The 21,750-nt window shown below is 27.3% G+C and overlaps 2 protein-coding genes across 2 annotated transcripts in view; one reads left to right on the plus strand and one right to left on the minus strand.

Annotated features, from left to right (window-relative positions):
* The window catches only part of LOC132951158 (actin-histidine N-methyltransferase-like), a 41,235-nt gene that overhangs the window by 6,672 nt on the left and 12,813 nt on the right, over nucleotides 1-21,750 (plus strand). The window lies entirely within an intron of this gene.
* Nucleotides 360-20,133, minus strand: LOC132951156 (uncharacterized). The gene is made up of 3 exons (XM_061022898.1): nucleotides 19,791-20,133; nucleotides 2,837-2,978; nucleotides 360-2,761 (listed from the first exon to the last, which is right to left on the minus strand). The coding sequence occupies exons 2-3, from the start codon at nucleotides 2,972-2,974 to the stop codon at nucleotides 506-508; spliced, it is 2,394 nt and encodes a 797-aa protein (XP_060878881.1). The 5' UTR covers nucleotides 2,975-2,978; nucleotides 19,791-20,133; the 3' UTR covers nucleotides 360-505.

Consider the following 21,750-nt stretch of genomic DNA (forward strand, 5'->3'; position numbering starts at 1 on the left):
AGTACCTGTGAAGCTAACTGATAAGAATACTGGATAATATGTATAGTTTCAGTTTATAATACATGTGTAGAATAAAATGAATGTGATAAAGTAATCAGTGGCACCAAACTATATTTTAAAAAGGGGGGGGCAAGTAAAAAGTTATACGGACCAACACCCCAGTTTACAAAATGTTGCTGCATATGTATACATTAATAGCTTAGGAGTTAGGAACATAATTCATAATTAGTTTGTTGGGGTACCCACGGACCCCCACGACTCTACCCACCGAAAATAAGGGGGGCGTTCGCCCCTCTTAGGTTATAGGTTCGGCGCCACTGAAAGTAATACAGGAACAAATTATATTATCTTACAATAAATAATAAGATTATTTTTATTGATTAAAAATAAAATAATGTACCATTTATTTTAAATTTCACATTCGTTTTAGCAGTATAAATTTAACAATATAAAAAATAATTTAAATTTTGTCCAAAATATGATTATTGAACAACTGTAACACTGATCAGTCATAACGGAATGTTTTCCTTAGTGTTCTCCACAGGTAATATTGACGATTAGCTGTTGTGTGAGGATCGATACGTCCACCATATCCATCATAGTATTGATCCTGGCAATGTTTATCCATAACAGGACTTGTACTACGAGCGCTAGACCGAAGGTCTGGGTCATGGTGTATATTATGTTGGCAAAGCACAGACCTTTTTCTTAAAACCCGTTTTTTTTGCCTCATCCTACATGATACGAGTAAAACAAAAAAGCCCAGTACTGCAATTGCCAATATTGCAGCACTAGCTATGATGGCCGATTTAACGGCTACTGGCAATTTCCTCATTTCAAAACGACGGTATTCCAAATTATTTTCCTCGTCTATGTCTTTATTTTTCTCCGAATAACTCTGATATTTGTCTAAATGATTTGTATCTTGAATGAATAATACCTGTGAAGGAATAGTTGGTGTTATAATTGGTCTTTGGGTAGTTTTTATAGAGAAATCTGGCATGCTATCAAAAAGACGTGGTTCTCTTTCAGAGGTTTCTATAACGATTCGAGTTTTTGGGGTTTTTGAAACAAATGAAGTTGCTTCATTTTCTTGGTAGTTATTAACTGCTGTTGTATAGGTAGTTGTTGTCGGAAAACTAAATACTTTTTTCTCTTCAAAAATCGTATCTAATTTAATTTTACCTATTTCTGCTTCTTGTTCAAATTTTTCTACTTTTAAAATATTTAAATGCTCATTGCTTATTGGTGGTTTAGAAAAGTTTTTGATTTCGTGATCATGTGTTTTTTCCTTAGAGACGTGAATTGTTGATTTAATATCATCAACTTGTATCCCTTGTGTGAACTTTGATATTTGTTCATTAGTCGTATTTTTATATTGATTGTCATGATTTTCTTCATCTGGATTTGTAGATTTCATTGGTGTTTGGGTTGTATCATCGTTGTTGTTATCTTTAAAATGTTTCAAGTTATTTAATTCTTCAGTTTGTAACGTAACTTTGTTCTCTTGTGCTAAACGTTTTGTTTCAATTAAATAGTTAGTGAAATTTTTAGTATTTTCTGTTATTATTGGTTCATCGGCACTTAAGTCTATTGATTCTTCTTTTGTGTCTATTAATTCTTGATGCCGCTGACTTGATCCCCGTTCTCTGTGTTGTAAAAGTTCTTCTAAAGACATGTTTCTAAGATTCAATACATTTAATAATAACGATGATCCAGTTTTAGTTTTTAATAAACTTAATATCTCGTCTTTGACCTTTGGTATGCTATCAGATTTGAATTTGAATTCGTCATTTTTATTACTTGGTTGCTCTTTCATCATTTTTGTAAGTGCTTCGTCATTAATTTGATAATCGTCAGTGCTATTTTTAGATTCTTTAGGTGGTGCGTATTCTGTCATTTTGAAGTCTGGGGGAAGTAATGATAAAGGCAGTTCTTCTTTTATTACTGTAATTTTCGGTTTGATTGTTGTTATTGCTTCCAAAGTAGTATTTTGTGGTTTAAAACGACGTCGTATCACTGCTGACGTTGGCGGTAAGTTACTATTTATCGGCCTTTTATGTAATACTATTATGTCCGCACGTGATGAATTTGATTTTTTCAATGACCCACCATCTCTATGGTTAATTTTGCTATGATCGTCAGTAAATTGATATGTTGAAGATGTTGGTGAAATCGTAGTAGTTTTTGGCGTGGTGGCTGTTGTAGTTGCAATCGTAGTAGATTTAGACGTTGTTGACGAAACAGTATTTGTGGTTTCTGTTGTTGTTTTAACTATTTTCCATTTTCCTTCCTCGGTTGAGGTCATTGGTTCCCATCGCTTCACATCTTCACTGCTTGTTTTATTACTAAAATCAGCTGGCCTGCGAATAAGTTTTCTTCGCGGTAAAATATTTTCTTCTTCTGCGGTGCCACCTCCCTCAATTAATGGCCTCCTTTGTAATGGTCGCCTTCGTCTCTTTATTGGTCGTCGTCGAACATATCCTTCTGCATAATCTGATTCCAGTGGTTCTTGATTCCATACTACAGGATGATTTATATTTTCCTCGTACGTGTGCGTCGATGTCCTTGGACGTTTACGTCGACGACGTCGTTTGCGTCGAGGCTTTCTTACTAGGACTTCTGATTCAATTTCAGATGGATTGTCTGTTGGAAATGGCACTTGACTTTCAACTATTTCAGATGAAGCTTCGTCAATATTGTCTTCAAGTTCGAAATCATCGATTTCGCTATTTGTTTGATCAACATCAAGAGTTTGGTTCTAAAATACAAGTATAAAATAACTTCAAAATAAACTGTGTTACGTATTTTAATTTATAATGGAAGGAGTACTTACATCAGACTTTCCGTTTGTAGAAGAGATTGATAATTTCAGGTCAACATTTAATTCTTCTTTATTTTTAATACAATAAGTTTTCGTGATTAGATTGAATGCGAAAGTATAGATCAAAAAAATCCAAATAACATTCTTCATTTTTCTGGAAAAAAAATATATAATACGTATATTAGGCATTATAAAAATACAAGTCTGGTTTTAATCAGTTTAATACATTCCGTTTAGCGAATACATGTATTCGTAATGAATTATTTAGATATTAACTATTAATTGCGATAAACCGAAAAAAATGAGTTCATTTTAAGTAATATTTTATTGTTATTCAAACTGCAGTTATTTTGAGTGTAATAAATAAGAATAAATAATATCAATTGACCAACAGCCACTATAATATCGTTTCAATGATTTAACGACTTTTAAATTAAATTTCAGTACGCTCTAGTAACTATACGTCAAATAACTTACAAAAATGATTGATGGTCAGTTGAATAATAATTGCGAACTTGAAAGAATACTTTCTCTGTCTAAATCGTGTGCATTCGAAAATCAAATAAAATGAAACTCATCTAGCTACTCAATGTTAGTTCATTGTCATCGTGTGTTTACCACGCGAGACATGTTTAAGGTTCATGGTACACTGGATTTTATCGTATCAAAATAATATTTATAATAATAAAAATATTACGAAAAATAAATTGTTAAAAAAATAAGTTTATGCGGTTTTTCTGTAATCACTAGGTGTTGGATATTAATGTCAATCTCGCAAAAATCATACACCACTAATTTTGTTAAATGTATTTCTAGTTTTCCGTAATTAGTCTTCATGAATACCTATGATATTAAGAAGTGAAACTAATATCTATATGACCATCTCTATAACATCTATCAAAGTAGTTTTAAAGTATTTACAGTTTATATATAGTATATTTGTCGTGTTTGTAGTTTTCACGGTGGATTAGAATCGGATTGAAAACTGAAAAACGTCTATTATCCTTAAACACTATAATGTTATCCCGATCATTGTGTGTTTTTCTTATTTTCATTTGTCAGTAGAAAATTTGAACGATTTATAATTTCACTCGACATTCTAAACAATAATGGTTATAATTCCTTTTTGAACTTTTGTCTTTTTTTTTTTATCGCAATCGTTTAAAACAGGTACATGTATTTACTGTTATACTGCTTGTACATTATATAACATATTATGTATAAATACCTAATACCTATGTATCTGTGTATTTACAATTCATTTTTACGTAAAATTATGGATGATTATACAGTAATTTTTCTAAATGATTTGCAGTACATACATATCGAGTTCGTTGTTAGTGGGTGTTATAGGTGTTGTAACACTTCTCATTCATAGTATTTATTATTCTAATCTATAAACTATAACTACCTAAGTAGTAATGTTAAACGCTATGAAGTGTGTAAAATTAAGTACCTACATATGTATCGTATTAAACAAAAATCCCTGAAAGTTATGCATATATAATATATAACGCACCCCATTATAATTATTAGTACTTAATGGCGAGTGAATTAGGGATTAAAATAATATTTAATATTTACTTGCATGGAGCCTGGGAATATCTGATTATAATCGACATAATAGTCTTATACATTTTGAACACTAGGAAAATAAGGTTCATAGTATGATATAGATACCAATGATACCACAGATTTTAATAATTACTGTTATCCGATGCTATGTATATTTTTTATTGAATATTTACAACCAGTGTTTGGTAGAACCACAGATATATATAATAACTAGATACCCGACTCCATATACAACAAAATTATTGAATTATGATGCCCAACGCCATTTGTCCCTTTGGCAATGTTTACAAAAATTCTAATCGTTTTGATTGGAAACGGGCTTGTTTGATATGAAATGTTGTTGTTTATTATCAAATTACCTTTCTAACGCTTAGTAAACATTGCCAAAGTTGCAAATGGCTGCCAGCGTCATTGATAAGAAGAAGTCTGGTATCTAGTTATTATATATATCTGTGGGTAGAACACTCAATAAGTTAATTTAAATAATTATACTTAATAATAGGAATAGTGATAAATAAATAAAATTAAACACGTGCAAATAGCCTATCCGGATACAACCTACTACTATTAGCTTTAATCGACAATTATTATTAAACTCTAAATTAAATCAATTTATAGACCCTGAAACTGTACAAATTTTTTTTTAAGTTATCTAGAAGCGTGTAAACTGTAAACCACGAGATCGCGATATGATTTACATAAAAGTGTAGGAGTAAGAATTTTAAATATGTACCTCCATTTACTATCCTCCTTTGAAAATAGTTTATGCATAAAAACATTCTTTATATTATATGTAATTTTTATGGTTTACATAGGTACCTACTTATAATTTTTTTTGGTTAAAATAATCTAAATATTTTGATTTTGTACGTTTTTTCTACTATTGTTATAATGATAGATTAAACACTTCGCGAAGATAATAATTTTCACTATTGAAGCGTGTACACATGCAATTTGTTACATAATGAATACTTAACTCATGAATGTTACGGTCGAAATAAAATAAAACAATTTAAGAATGAAAAAACTCTAGATCACACGTGATAGGGAGATAATCCAGTTAAAAAATTAAAATACAATGGATAGTAAAAACAGTGCAGAAAGAGAAAGTAATTGTGAGTTGGTATTTAGAAGCAGATACAAAAATGAATACAACATTCGCACCAGGAAATGGTCCAATTCGTATAATTGTGATTAAACGGAGCTATTGTTTTGTATTTTGTATTATTTTTTTTTGTCATTGATAACAAAACACACCTTTTATATATTATTACGAATGAATTAATAAATTATAGGTTATTAAGTAATAATGTCCATGCTATACATATTGCATATGTACTTACGTAGATAGATACGTATAACATAATGTGTAGCAGGTTTTACACCTATATAACCTATATATGTTACTATGCGTTTTGATTTTGACGGTTGACACCGAATTTTTTGGCGAAAGGGTAAAATAATATGTTAAAATAAAACGAACTATTGGCACTATAAACGCGTATCAATAATATGCCAAACAAAACATCCTGTAGAAAGTTTTTCGTTTTTAAATTAAAATCTCAGTTATTGTGTGTCATTTCTTTAACACGTTAAAATTTGGCAGACTCAATTATTATGCATTTGCCGCATGCATATGTAATGTATATAATATTATAATACAATACACCTATTTTATCACACTCATAAATGACGTGGAGACTAAAATAATTTGTATGGTAAAAAATAAAATACGTATAAGTTACTTATTACATTTAATACATAACCAATATTTTCGTTAAAGCAGAAATAACGAGAATAAATAGTTCTTATATGTTGAACATAAAAATTATAAGTGTCCAGTATCTATCTTAAAAAGATATTGTACCCCCGAAATTTGTTTTCAGTTACGGCCTTGATTATTGGATGTAAAATAATATGATTATTGATTACTATATCATCATTACATTGATCAATATTTATTTACCCGACCTTAGTACGAAAATAAAAATAATATGATGAATACAACGATTGATATGTAGAGTCTAACGCAAATAATAAATATAATATAGTACCATCTTAATTTTTTAATATCTTTATTTTTATCATAAGATATAAACGTAAAATAGCTGCTGTTGTTTATTTATTTCAATAGGTATTAGGTACTTTTTTATTATTATTAAAATACCAAACTAAATAAATAAGAAAATGTAGGTACAATCTGTAAAATTGAAATAACAGGATGATATTATGATGGAAAAATCAACTATAATATAATATATTACATAATGACATAATATTCCTAGATATTATCTTTTTGTCGAATGTGATGTCACACGATGTCACATGGGGCAAGTATTGTGCAAACGGTTCACCCCCCCCCCCCCACATATGTGGCGATATCACAAAGAAAAAAAAGATTTTTTATCCACCATAATTTATTTTTAAATACTTATTGTTACCTGTCATTTTTTTTTCTCTGTTCAATTAATGCAAGAATTAGCGTGAGATCTTTAATAAGTTAAATTTAACAATACAAATTGCACTTTTAAACCGTGATACGTGTATAATCTTTTATGTTGTACTAGTATTTTTATTTTAAATTTAACAACGTGTGTATTTTATTAGATTTTTTAATTTATTTCAGATAGTTTTAGAATACAAGTTACGATTAATTTATTGTACAACAATTTCGTGAATTACATGCATTAAATAGTTATTAAAAATACATGTATTTAAACATTAAAAATAAGAAAATTATCGAAAAATATGAATTTTAAAATTATAAAAGTTTAATAATATGCTAAATATTTTTTTTTTAATACAATTTAAAAATATTTAAAATAAATCTTTATTAAGATTACAAATCGAATTACAATAATTATACGAATTTATTTTAATATTTTACCATGATTATTTTTATTTAATTGTATTGTTTTTAGTACAATTAGTATTTTTTGTTCTAAATATTAAAGGCACCAATAAAAATCTGTACCCACCGAATATTTTTACTGGTACTCACAGACAAGTGGTACCTATAATTGTCCATAATAGTCTAAAAACTAAAAGTAAACTGTCTCCGGAAGTAAAATTGCCTACTAGAAATCAACGTTTACAATAAAAATTTCATTCCCCCTACAGACTAACTTATTTATGTAAAATGTATAATTTTCACCTATATAGAATCTAGGTACTTTTTGAACTGTTGTTATGCCTATATCTTTTGAGGTTGAAACAAAAAATGCGTATATAATAATTTAGAGAATATTTTACATAATATAATATGGCTTCTGAACTATGTAAACAATATTAGTAATTATAATACGTAATAATTAGTATAATGTTTAAATGAGTTGTCTTCTTGTGCTACGAAATTATTTCTATCATTTTTATCAACAACGTCTATTTAATCGTAATATTTCGTGTACACTGTACACTAGTACACTTTAGAGAAAGCAAGAGTATCATTCATTTCATTAAACTAAATACAACATCAGAGTCATGATGATAAAACAAGAGCTAAAGAACCGGATCCTAACTGGATTAGGATTAATCGCTGCACTTAAAACTACTTTCCTCATCGTTTAAACATCTTCTTCGAAATGCATAACCCATTTAATAAATTGCTGCTACTAAGTACTAACCTATTGAGGTTTTTCTAGAATTATTATTTTTATAACTAGATATGAATTAGTTTTGTTTTTGTTTTACAAAAAGTAAGAAACTGAAGTTATTCGCAGAGCTACCGTAAATAGGAAGGTGTTTTAAAATTTGAAAGTAATTAGTTTAGAGCCCGGAATTATAGGCATATATCTTATGAATGTCAAATATGATGGAAATGTTCGAAGAATAATTGAATAAATATGGAGTTGTATGCATTATATTTAAAATTTTAAACATAATATGCTCGATAAAAAATGGTTTAAAATAAAACATTACATTATAATTATAGGTACTAAACTTATTATCAGTAATAATAAGAAACACTAAAATTATCAAAATCAAAATTAACTTTTAATAGATTCAAATATTAAAATGCAATTTTCTTTTAATGGTAATAATAACATTATATTAACAACAAAAAATAATGTCATCTATTTGTTTTTATTTTAAATTGAATATGATAATTTATTTTACGCAAAATAACTTTTAACTAGCTTTTAACTATTATGAACTAACTTATGATCCTTTAAATATGCAAAATACAATTTGGTACTTGGATTCGATGCAATATGAATTATTGATATTTTGAACCACAATTTATTATACTGTATAGTGTATACATTACAGTATAAACAAGCATGCAAAATGAAAATTGTAAAATCATATAATCCAGGGTATAGACTTATTAGTAATTACAAATCAACATGTTCATCGTTCAAATATATACAGATTGATTTATCAAGCATGCTCAACTCATTTACCCCCTCAATAATGCAGTTATTCAAAATCTATTTTTGGAATTTTCAAATATAACTAAAACTATGTTTTTTAATTCTTGAGATTTTTCGTAGGTAGGTACCTCCTACTACTTATGGAGTGTCCTGTAGAGACACAAAACTTATATTTTTCAAAGGAGGACCCAACTTTTTAACTGTAAATTATTTAGCGGACAACTTTTTTGAAAATGTTGACATATCAAAATCAAAATTTGAACTGGTTATTTTTTAGTTGACTTTGTGTGATAATAGGTCCACGATAATGGGTTTGAGAGATATGAGGGCTATGGTGCAGGTGACTTGAAAATTGTAATAATTAATATTTATTCATCAACATATTTTATAATTTGTATAAATAATCGAAGTATAATAAACACGCTAGATCCAATATTGAGTACATATAATTTTTGTTTTTGTAAAACCATTTTTAAGGACTTTTATTCTTAGTATAAACATTTAAATAACAGAAACTAACTGCGTGTTCAAATTGTGAATTACGTACATTAATATTTTTAAACAAAAATGATCTACTAAATAATTTTCAGTAAAAAAGGGGAGTTTTCATTTGAAAAACAGAAGTTAGTATCGCCACAGGACATTCCTTAAGTAATATAAAAAATCAGAATTTCGATAGATTTAATTTAAATTAAATTAAAAATCGAGGATGAGCAAGCTGGGTGAATCACCCTGTCTATCGATATTACTCATGTACTATGTATACAATACTACTGGCCAATTAAATAAATAATCAAATGTATTAATGCAGTTAAAAAAAAATTATGCAAGATGCTTGAAGATTACTTATATATTAGTTATATAGTCAAGATTTCGAATAACATTAGTGATTTAATCTAATCGATTCTAAGCCAACGTAATATACTATTTAATGTGATTGCATTTTTCTAGGACATTACTAAGATTTTGAACTATTATTACTAATTGTTACTATTTCCAATTTAATTTTGAACTTCTTCGCTTAAATTATTATTTTAATAATATTCTAATGCGATGTATACGTGTATAAATTACTATAATGAAAAAAATATTATTACATATTCATTATACTATTATAATCTTCGAATTTTTGGATTTAAAATTAATGTTTTAGATTTTGAGCGGAGCGATGAATGTATTGGGCTTACAATAATGTATATTTTTTATTAGATAATATAATATGTATTTAAAAAAAAATTGTATCTGAACTTTTTATAGTTGAACAATTTTTTTTTTGTTGAATGAATGAATGAAATATTATATATACTATTTTGTACTTAAAAGTGCATTATTTTTTAAATTTGTACATGTCCTTTGTTTGAAAATGTAATACAAGGTTTCTCTTAAAAGTTCATTACAAGATAAAAAGTGTATAGATTGAGGCCAAATTGTTTTATCGACGATTGAATTTTGACGAAATTCGTCAAAATTGTCAAGATTGTGAATTATTTTGTTAACATTTATTATTGGCTGACCGTCCCCGCTCGGAAAACACACGGCACCTAATATACACCAGACTGCTAAACTGAGTGACTTTTCCGTTTCTTTTTTACTTACACAGACGATAATATACATTCATAAATAAAATAACGTACTTATATGAATAAATTACCGAAAACCTAGTTTTATTAAATCAACCTTCAATATTATAGTGTACCTACGATGTTTGTTTGGAATATATTAATTTAAATTGAATAACAGTTTTTCGTGAGAACGAATTAGCTTTCCAGTAACATTGTTTATAATAGTACACATATTTAATTTTAATGCATACCCATAGAAAGTCTCGGTATTATATATTTTGATTATACGAAATCCACTCATTGCCAACAATCAACATAGAAAATATATTCAAATCATGATATAACGTGACGAATAAGAATGGTGAATAGTATTATAATATAACGCATAATTTTTATTTCATTTTTTGTATATACGTTGTTTACTAATATGACTGAATTATTAACTTTATATCGATATAAAACTAGTATTTGAGAGAAAGCCAAATAATGGCATCTCGAAAATGTCAATTTTACACTCTTATACTCTAACGATTACGATATTCAGAACTCGGAAGCGAGCCCGGGTGATTTATTAGATACGTGAACTTGATAATAATTGCGCAATCGTATTTTTCTCAAACGAAGCGTGATCGAACGAATAAGCTAATTAGTACGAAAATAATGAACCCCCTTAATAATATAAAATTAGCACCTTTCTAAATTCCGCCTAGTTGGATTCTATATAATGCATAGTATATATAATATATAGTGATCAAATTGAAATTGAAATCTAGAAGGTTTTTCGTATTGAGAAACCAAGAAGTCTGTTTTAGACCAGAAAATAACAGGGCATAGGTCGTGCAACGGACTTCACGGCGTGTCGGACCTCGCTCTCTTTTTTTACTTATATTTTATTTATTTAGGTATCTATTTATTTTTGAAGCGGTGAAACCGGAATTATTGTCCTTAGCATATAGTATTATAACGTAAATGCATTTGCTTTCAAATACATAGTGTTGTGTGATTAGATGTAAAGTCGATTGTTATCAAAAATGTAACAAAACGTAATACATATAACATAATATAATAGTTTCAAACAAATAAATGATTATTTAAAACGCCTCAAGGTAAATAATAATAATAATAATAATAATAACTTATAATTTTCAACTTGTACCTATATTATAGTAGTTGAATAGGTACTTGAATGTACCTATAATATACAAGCAAAATTAACCGCAATATTAACAATACAATTTATAAATTATACGCATCGAGTGATCAGATTTTTTTCTCGTAAACTACTTTTAAATATTTTGTATTTACATATAAATTGGAGAATTGTGTCTTAAAATGTACCTATATTTAAAATAGTTTTAACAATTTAAGTTAACCTTTGGTATAGTACTATTGATCGTAATTGTTTTATGTGTATATAATTACATACCGTTACTTTACGTATTAATTAATACAAGCTGTATATCGCTAAATGAATTAGTTAAGTTAGGTTGGATGGTTAATTTTACAGATCGGGTACAAAATCATAAAACTGTCTTTATTTTTGTAAAACAGATAGGTATATTAAGTACTCATTATTTATTAGATATTTATTGGTTTCAGACAAATGTCATTTTATAAAATCTATGTTTGACATTTTCCAATAAATTCCTATCATATATTATCACCAATTACTACCAATAACTTAAAATATCAATAATACCCTAGTGGCTAGGGTATTATTGATATTTAGGGCCTAGCCTGTATGACTTTATTCAAGCCTAGTAATTTCGAGTACAATTATTATTCCCGTTTTATTATAGTTTCATACTTTTTTAGTGAAAATGAATGTCTTACTACATAATATGTAATTGGAGCCACGTAACATTTGAAGATATTCTCATGTTGTAATATTTCTATTGTCTATTTAAGCTTATACCTTGATTTTATTGTTCCAAATTGAAATGTTCATGTTAGAACTAAAGATTTATTTTTTTAATTTTAATTTAAATTTGTTTAAGCTTATTATTTTTATTATATTATCCATACACATTTTATCAATACAGTAAAGTTAAAAGTTTCATAACTATAATTGTATATATAGGTACCTAGATTATAAAATAATTTGAACATATTATATTGACAGTCCCGTATTGAAAAGCCACTGTAGTAGTTTCGGAATAAATGAATCGCTAACTGCAGAAAGGGGACAAGTCCATTTTTATCAATTTCGATTTTGTTATCATTTTTTATTAAGCACGTGTAAATACATCGTTTACTACAGGAAGGAGTCAAATCCGACTATCCAAACGCTAAATATAGTGTTTGGAAATTTCAGTTTACTACAGAAAAGGGACATATTATGATTTCGTTTTTTTGTCTATCCTGAAAAGTTATAAAAAAATCGACCTATTCCCTTTCTGCAGTTAGCGATTCATTTATTCTGAAACTACTACATGTACAACTATACCATGAGTCCTCCAAGGTAATCTCATTAATGTGCTTAAAAAAATATACACATCACAGCTTACATAAAAAATACACAACCATCTTCTTAAAAAAAACCTTATTTATGAGTCGTTCTTCAAATGCATCTTTTGCCGAGCCACACGAAATACATTTTGTGACTGAAATATTAAATTTTTTTTAAACAGTTATAATTAATAATTTTAGAATTGTCCTTACGTTGAAATTCATATCGTATCATATTTTTTACATTTTCATCTGTAGTTAATTTGACTGGCCATAATAAATAGAAATTATTTTATTTTTGAATAATTTAGATTGAGTGTTTGAGAATTTTATTTGTTTTATAATTAGGTGTTTTTTTATTAACACGGTTGTAATTTAATAGTTTTATATTTATCATTCGCGTTTATATTAAATTTAAAAATACGTTTGTTTATTAACATTCAAAACCCTGAAGTTGTTTTTTTATTTTACAAAAGTAAAAACAGAATTGTTATAACAATTGTTATTGTTTTATATTATTTTATTATTTAATGGCACGTTATGTTTATAGTTATTTAACTTGGGAAATTTTTCTAAGAAATATAATATGAAACTTGAACATTATAATTATTAAAATCTGAAGGAGATAATAAATTCCATCAAGTTTCAATATAGAATTACAAAACTATAACACGATTTTAAGTTAGAATAATTATAATATTCATACAGCTCATCCTAATAAATACAGTTTTGTTAAAATAATTTTTTTTTGGAAATCTAATTATTCCGATATCTTCACCACTTCTGTATTTAATGATATCTGGTGCTTATATAAAGCATACCGAGCGTGGTTCAATTACAGGATATATATATGGATATCATCGTTTCTTTCTATTTCAATTCGTTATTTGTTTTTAAATTGTTTTCTCATACATAATTAATATGGGATTGTTGAATTCGTTTTTGATTTCTTTGTTGTTTACGCACTACAGTTGCCTATCGATAGAATGTATAATAATTATAAAGTTTCATATTGCAAATATTACCTAAGTTATGTAGTACAAAGATAATATCTAAAATAATGTAGATACCTTATATATTTTTCTGGTACCTATAGCTACGATATAATATCTATATAATATAACCGTATATAATTATCGCATATCGGGTCCGTAAAGTTAATTATTTGTGTTTGCAGGTATATTGTGTTTTACATTTTCACGTATAGTTGATAGGTACTTAATATATTCTGTTTTTCAATACGTACTTTAGCAATGTATTCATAATAATTCATACCTATGTATTCTATGAGTTCTATACTTTATAACGAATTTATTGTAAAGGACAGTATTAAAAGTGGTAAACATAAATAAGAAAAATTCAAGTTATCGCACGGATTTATTTAGTTACTTACTATAATATACTATACCTATTCGTAGGTACCTATATATGTTATTATCTTTATATACGTATGTACCACGTGTGTACCTATTATGTTCACGTTGCTAGATTCCGTTTTTGTAGATATTATAATAAGTGAAACGATGACCACGCAGCCCATTTTTTTTCGATAATAGCGAGACAACAACCGTTTATATGTGTGTGGTAATTTATGCAATTCTCTCGACAGTATAAATATGCGTGTATAAGACGTATATCTAATTACTTTCATGACATTGTTAAAAAATGTACACATGTGGGCATGAGAGAATATACACACTGTTATGCATATAATATGTGTTTATGTATATATTTATATTTTTTTCTCAAAGCCATGCGAATTCATAACAAATAAGTAATTTCAGTGTGCTAGTATGTATAAATATTTTCCGCTATGCACTATCATGGATAGGTATTGCTTAACAAACGATGTGATAAACATGATAATAATATGGTTAGGCGTTTACTTAGGTGGCGTGTATAGTAAATTAAAATTTAAATCCTCCGTCTCGTATGTGAAAAGATTTAATACGTGTAATAGTGCGTTCGTGTATAGGTATATTGTGGGTACCCATTTGTTTTTCTTTTTGAAACTTTATAGTGTATTATACGTATTATTATTATATTGTACCTAAAGGTACCTCGCAGCGCTTTCTCCCGCAGGTTTCCTCGAGAAACTGGCCCCGATCGGAAGCAAAACACTCGTTTTTCTTACATTTTAATTCAATTTCCGAATCCCGTCAAAACCAAACATCCATCATCAATTATTATAAGAGGCGTCTTTGGAGAATAAGCGCGGTGCTAAAATCGGAAATCCGCATTTAGCACGGATTCAAATACCATGAACAAACGGATGAGACGCCGCGTCGTGGTTATGCGCATTTGTTCCACGTGGGAAAATGTTCGCGGAATTCGAAAAGAAAAATACTTAACACCACAGTGTCATTACAACCTGTTGTTGTAATGTTGTATAGAAGACTAGGTATATCATCCAGCCGGACGGATTAACGCGAATGGGCGTTTCGAAAACTCGTCACAATTTTATTCGAACACCACGAGTCTTCAAGTCTATACACGACCATTATGATATAACACTATTAATAGGACTGTTATATTATACAATTATAAAGAAACACTGCATGGTTTTCATTCAAAGAGTACTCGCTTTCAGATTGTATATACATGTCTTGTCCCTCCCACGTACTCAGTGCAATTAATTGATATGATGAATGTTTGTTAGTTGTTAATATTATGATTGTAAATTTAGATATTTTTTTTTCTAAAATGTCGATGATTTTACAATAATAACGAATTATAACAAATTATAAATTCCCTTTTTTGAATCTGAATGGTATAGAAATAAATAATATCTGTAAATTACTCTCATAGCCACTAATTTCGAGGATAACTTAAAAAAAATTCATTCAATAAATTATTTTTGTTGATGAAGTTATGACTTATATATTTTATGGTGATATGAGACACTTCGTGCTGTATTTATTTATTAGCAATACATATTAGATTTAATTCTGTATCCAGTTTTAACTATAAATAAGAAATTAACTGGAACTGTTCGCAAATAGTTACATATTATTATTGTTTTAACTTATAGAAAGTGGGTTTACTTATCCGTCTTGTGCTCAACACCAGAAAATGTTTTGTATACAATTTTAATTGGGTCTCATTATAAAGTTAATGATAGTTTTAACATTTTTACTTTCATACTAATTAATAATCAAGAAAGTTGTATCTTTAATTATGCAACTTCAATTGTTTGTGTAAAATTGAACAAAATGTGGTTTGATTAGAAAACTGTCTGCGTGATTTTGAACTTTAAAAAACATATCGTTTTAAAAATATAGGAGATTTTAGTACACTTTTAAGTTATTTTTGTCTTCACGAAATAGGTATATATTTGATACCGTAAATATTTTATATATTTTTATACCTACGGACTATTTTATATTCTAAAATTGTGTTTTTTCAATTACAATACATTACGTAAACAAAATCGATTACAATTTTATTATTGTTACACTATATTAATATAAATATCATAACTAATAATAATTAATGACCAATCATAGAAAAGTTTCTTTTGGTTTAATATCCTTACTTACAATTATATTTGTGAGTATATATATTTTTTCTTCGCACAAATCTTGAACTAGGTAACTCAATTAGAGAAAATATTTATCTGTTTGTGTGTTATGAAGAGAAATACTAGTTAGGTATACTATTAATTGTCACATATATGATATATAGGTAGTTAATTGTTTTATGTTTGATGTATATATAGTACGTATATACATATGAAAGTAGTTATATTATAGTTGTCAGTATTTTTATGTAGGATACATTTTTATGTGAGGCATTTAACATCAATACTAAACCGGATTTAAAAGAGAAATAACATAATAATAGTATATTAAACAAAAATATACGTTTATATTGTTTATAATTTTATACACATTTATTTTGTAGAGGAAAAAAGTATATGACCTGGAATCTATGCACGCGTTAGGTACAATTATAAGTGTACATTAATTAATATGTGTACCCATATATTATCATATAAATATATAATGCGTCGAAATAAGAAATTTAAATTTTGTATTTTAACTAGTATTTCCTTATGCTGATGTATCTGTAACTTTATCATATTGACGGCTACTTAATAAGCATGACAAATTCTATAATTTTTAATGATTAATTTTGATAGAAAATATTACCAATTTTTATGTGTTTTCAAAGTATTATTTGAAAGAATTTTGAATGTATACTATAAGTATAATAAATATAATTGCATACTGTTTTTACACTTCGATTTACATCCACTAAGAATAAGTACTATTATATGCTCTACTGACGCGCAAGTATTCGAAATGATAGTATTATTTTATTTATATGTCTAAAGGTGCTAGAGTTGAGTTAGAAAGCAATCGTGTACAACACAATGTATCTCCAATTCATAAGTAATTTTGATTTTTCTTTTTAACATAATTTTTATCCAGGGACCAGTATATTTGTGAGAAATATACTCATTAAAATGATTTGGGTTGTAATTTAAGTATTTAAGTACAAATTAATATAATGATGATTTGAAATGTGTTTGACTGCGTTCTAATTGAAAATGATTGTGTCTAATAATCAAATTATAAACCAGTCAAAAATAAAACAATTTAAATACATTTGTATAAAAATATATTATCTCTTTTCAATTTTTAAACAATTTTGAGTGGAACTTGTTTATGATGTATATTATGGGATAACAAGACATTTTTATGCATTTTAAGTCACTCATATAAACTATATAACTATCTTTTGAATATGATATCAAAATGAATATTTCTTTGTCCTATGTATATATATACCATATAGGTAATCAAAAACTAATGGACAATTTTCAATAAAGATATATATATATATAAGGTATATCGATATATCAATAGATTCCTTCAGACTAGGAGAATGTTTATAGATTATTTTTACAACCACTATTGCTATAGCTTTAGAGTACCTATAGAGTATAGAGTATAGGGTGGGGTCACGAATATCTGATGGTTTTTTTTTGTATATTTAAATGGTTAACAATGGTTACAGGTTCTATTATTATTATTATAATTATTAATAGATAGAAGTATGTCATATAAAAATGTTCACAAATATATATAAAAAAAACTTATCTTAATATCAAATAATTTGAACACAATATTACAATGATTACTTTTATGATTTGCTTTCTTAATTCTGGACATATTTTTTATGTAAACTTATAAGGATGAATATTTAACAATCATTAAACGATATGGAATTTACGAGTTGGTTTTTAAGTACCTAGTAGTTGAATCTGTCTCCAGTTTTTTCTGTTTACATCAAAAATATTTCCTTGATTAAGAAGTGGAAAATCATAAAATTAATCATTGTTATTGTGTTTGTATTATATATTTCAACTGAAGCACAACGAAAAACGAGAGGAAGATAGATTACTTTTAATCCGGACAAAGTCTGGTTAGGTTAGCTAGTTACTTATAGGTATAATATTTCAACTTTACAAAATCAGTTAAAATATGACATAATATTAAGTAAAATTTGAAAAATATCGCATCATAAACATAATAGTTCAAAATGTAATACCTTGGTATATATTAAGTATAACATAATGTACAGTATCCATATTATATTACTTTATAGTATTTTGCTATTTAATTGGTAGTAAAAACGCAATATTTATTCGAATCCATGCGATGACATTTTATTAAATTCTTAGAAAGTTAATCGTTCATCATTTCGCACTTAAAATACATTAAATTGGTTAATAACATTTGAATTCTAACAAAATCGTCTATAAAATAAGGTGTTCGTTCATTATGTTTTGATTAATCACATAACGCGGAACTCTCTTAGCGCTGTTAATAGTTTGTTCCGCCAACCGCGTCCGTCGTAAAATACATACTTCCTCATTTTTCGACTATTCGTTCCAGAATCAAGTTTAAAGATGAACAATTTCATTCAATTAAAAAAAAACTATCTTTTCGTTTTTTTTTTTTTTTGGTTATTGCTTAAATTCGTTTATATATTTTATTTTAAAAATTATGTTACAAACAAAAATACAACCACAAAACAAAAATATAACAATAATATTTTGTTTGAAAATTATGCAATTTAAAATAAATCCATTTAAACGATAAATGATAATATTGGATAACGACTAATTATTATTTTGTATTTTGAAATATTTTCTTTTAAAAATGCTTTAAAGTAAACATAAGTGATAATGCAAAAAAATATATAATATAATATCGATGCATAAATGTATAATGATAACTTTTAACTCATCAAACTGTGAGATAATAATAAGAGAACAATATTACTCTAGTTTAACTTAAACAGTCTTGCATTATTTTCTTAACGCTCAACTATAGCTATTAGAATTTTTTTCTTTTTCTGTTAGATAATATAATAATGCATGTATATTATATCTGTTACCTAGGTAAGAAATTTGTAGTTTTAATGATACGAATAAGATGTTTATCAAAGGACTTATTTACTTCATTTTTTTTTCACCACGTCATTTATAGGGTAAACAAGTAATATGTAATAGGGCATTTTAATAATTTATTTAAAAATAGGTACAGGTATAGATATATTTTTTTTTATAATTAAAACAAATAAATTATATTTTATGCCTATTTATTCAATCCTTTTTTTGAGATTCGACTACATTTTAGATTGTGTACATATTTTATATGTGCGTTTAGGTACTCGTAATTTAATATACATTTTATGCGAGTATAAATATTTTAAATGCATTTATTTCATAAAAAAAAAACTATTCACATTTTTAATGTCTGCTTTTTATTTATAAGGTACTGCAGCTAATTTATTACCCACGTATTGTTGTATTATTTCGTTTGAAAAAAAATTAAACCAACCGTTATTAAACGCTTACCTACAACAATAATTAATAGCACACGAGCTATATAATATGACAAGAGCCGGCATGAGACAACCAAAGTCCATAGGTAGATAAAATATAATATAATATATATAATATATTTGCGAATTATAACGTTTTAGTCGACGAACCTGCAATTATTGCACCCGCAGTTTTTCTTTCATCAGTAATTTCCCGACAAGCGTCTCGGCTGTGTATCCATAACGATGGTGTCGTCCACTGCGGTGGTGTTCGTGTACACACCTAAATTTAATATTATTATGCCGGCGTTTACGGCAATAATAAATTGTCCGTTAATTACAAAATTATCACACCTATGCTGTGTCGTGATCGCAGGTAGCAATAGTGCTACTAACACCGTGAACCATTAAACGAAAAACGCGCACTGGCACATGCCCGCGATAGTTTCCGGCGCGAACAAACACCGAACACGAGACACGAGTAAATAACCTTTCACTGGAGAATTGTATTTCTGTATTTCTATGACAGGATGTATATATAAACGTCCATACCACTTCCAGTCCACCTCACACTCTCCTTCCGACTACAACAATATTTATATTCGATCGCGTGCCACCGAACGCCGTTATTTATTATTATAGTTATGACCACTCTACGTCTCTATACTTGTACGGACGTTTCGACCCTTTGAGCCATTTATCGTCAATTAATTGACGCGAGACACACTTTTGATGTTATATATTATAATATATCGTCTGCATTGAAGTTTGTATGTATTATATTTGAATTCATCAACTGAATTTGTATAAACAGTCGAATGGTGCAACTAGGGTTAAAATATAATGTGTAACTAATAATGTGACGGTATTATTGGAGAGCAGTTTTTTTTTTATTAATACCTAGGTTTTTAAATTATTGGTGTGCATATAGATGTAAAATTTTAAAATCTGTAAAACGAGCAATAATCGTTTTAATTTTTGCGGATCGTTAAACCATATTCACAATGAGGGGGCAATTCTAATTACCATTATAAAATGTCTGGTTTTTTCATTTCATTAAATAATTTATGAGTATTCACAGATAGATAGATACAATACATAAGGATAAAGTAACTAGGGTAATGGGTAACTAAGGTATGTAGTATGTACAATATATTTTTACATCAAAATATTAGTTATACAATTATATATACATATATAGGTAATAGGTACAATTATTTATTTTTTAATAGTGAACCATGTTTATTCTACAAAGGTGTTCAATAATTTATAGCACGACATTTTTGTATTTTTTAAATGTATTGGTACCAGGTTAATTGGTTAGTGTTTACTATACGATATTTCCTATAATAATGCACATTTTTATTACCTTCTATTGCCAGTCTGAGACAGTCAACATAACTCATTATCTCGAAATTTGTTTAAGTATTTTAAAATATTTATTTAACATAATTTGAAATCATTACAAAACAATATTGAGAAAAAGTTTTATTTTTATATTTATCATCTTTTAAGTTAATTTTTTTAAATCAAAGGACACATTTTTAACTTTGTATTCCAAAGCAGAATATTTTTCTAAACATTGTATGAAAATAGAATTTCTAACGATTAGTTAATTTATTATATTAAGTACTTACATATTTTTAAAGTTTAGGTTGAGTGGATTAATGTGGCATATAGATGTACCACAGAAAAATGTTGGAAAACAGTTTAAATTATTACACCAAATTAACTACCTAGTCGTTTAAAATTTGATTTTTATATACAAATTACAAACATTTTCAAAACTTAAGTACTTCTCGATATAATGATCGTTTACTGTTAAAATAATCATCCAGTGTATAATATTTATATTACTTAGAACAATAGGTATGTATACATATAATGCTGTATACATCTGATAATGAATCTTTGAAATATTTTAATTTAAATTATTTAGGCGAATTTACAGTTATGCCTAACTCCTAAGGTATTATAATATACGGTAGCCAGTAGATATTACACAAAAGACGTAGATGGTTATTTTGGAGTAGATTCAATCTACTTACCAACTGTATATGGGTTCATTGTTAACGCGCATGTCTTATTGCTCGAACAAAGAGCGTTTTAATTAAATTGTTCATCGTAAATA

The sequence above is a fragment of the Metopolophium dirhodum genome, chromosome 8 (genome assembly GCF_019925205.1).
Source record: "Metopolophium dirhodum isolate CAU chromosome 8, ASM1992520v1, whole genome shotgun sequence".
NCBI classification, from domain to species: domain Eukaryota; kingdom Metazoa; phylum Arthropoda; class Insecta; order Hemiptera; family Aphididae; genus Metopolophium; species Metopolophium dirhodum.

Bases quoted from the DNA above. Each gene is read 5' to 3' on its own strand.
- LOC132951156 (XM_061022898.1), bottom strand. From the start codon at position 2,974: ATGAAGAATGTTATTTGGATTTTTTTGATCTATACTTTCGCATTCAAT. The intron at 2,762-2,836 runs GTAAGTACTCCT...CTTGTATTTTAG, and splicing joins CTACAAACGGAAAGTCTGAT to AACCAAACTCTTGATGTTGA.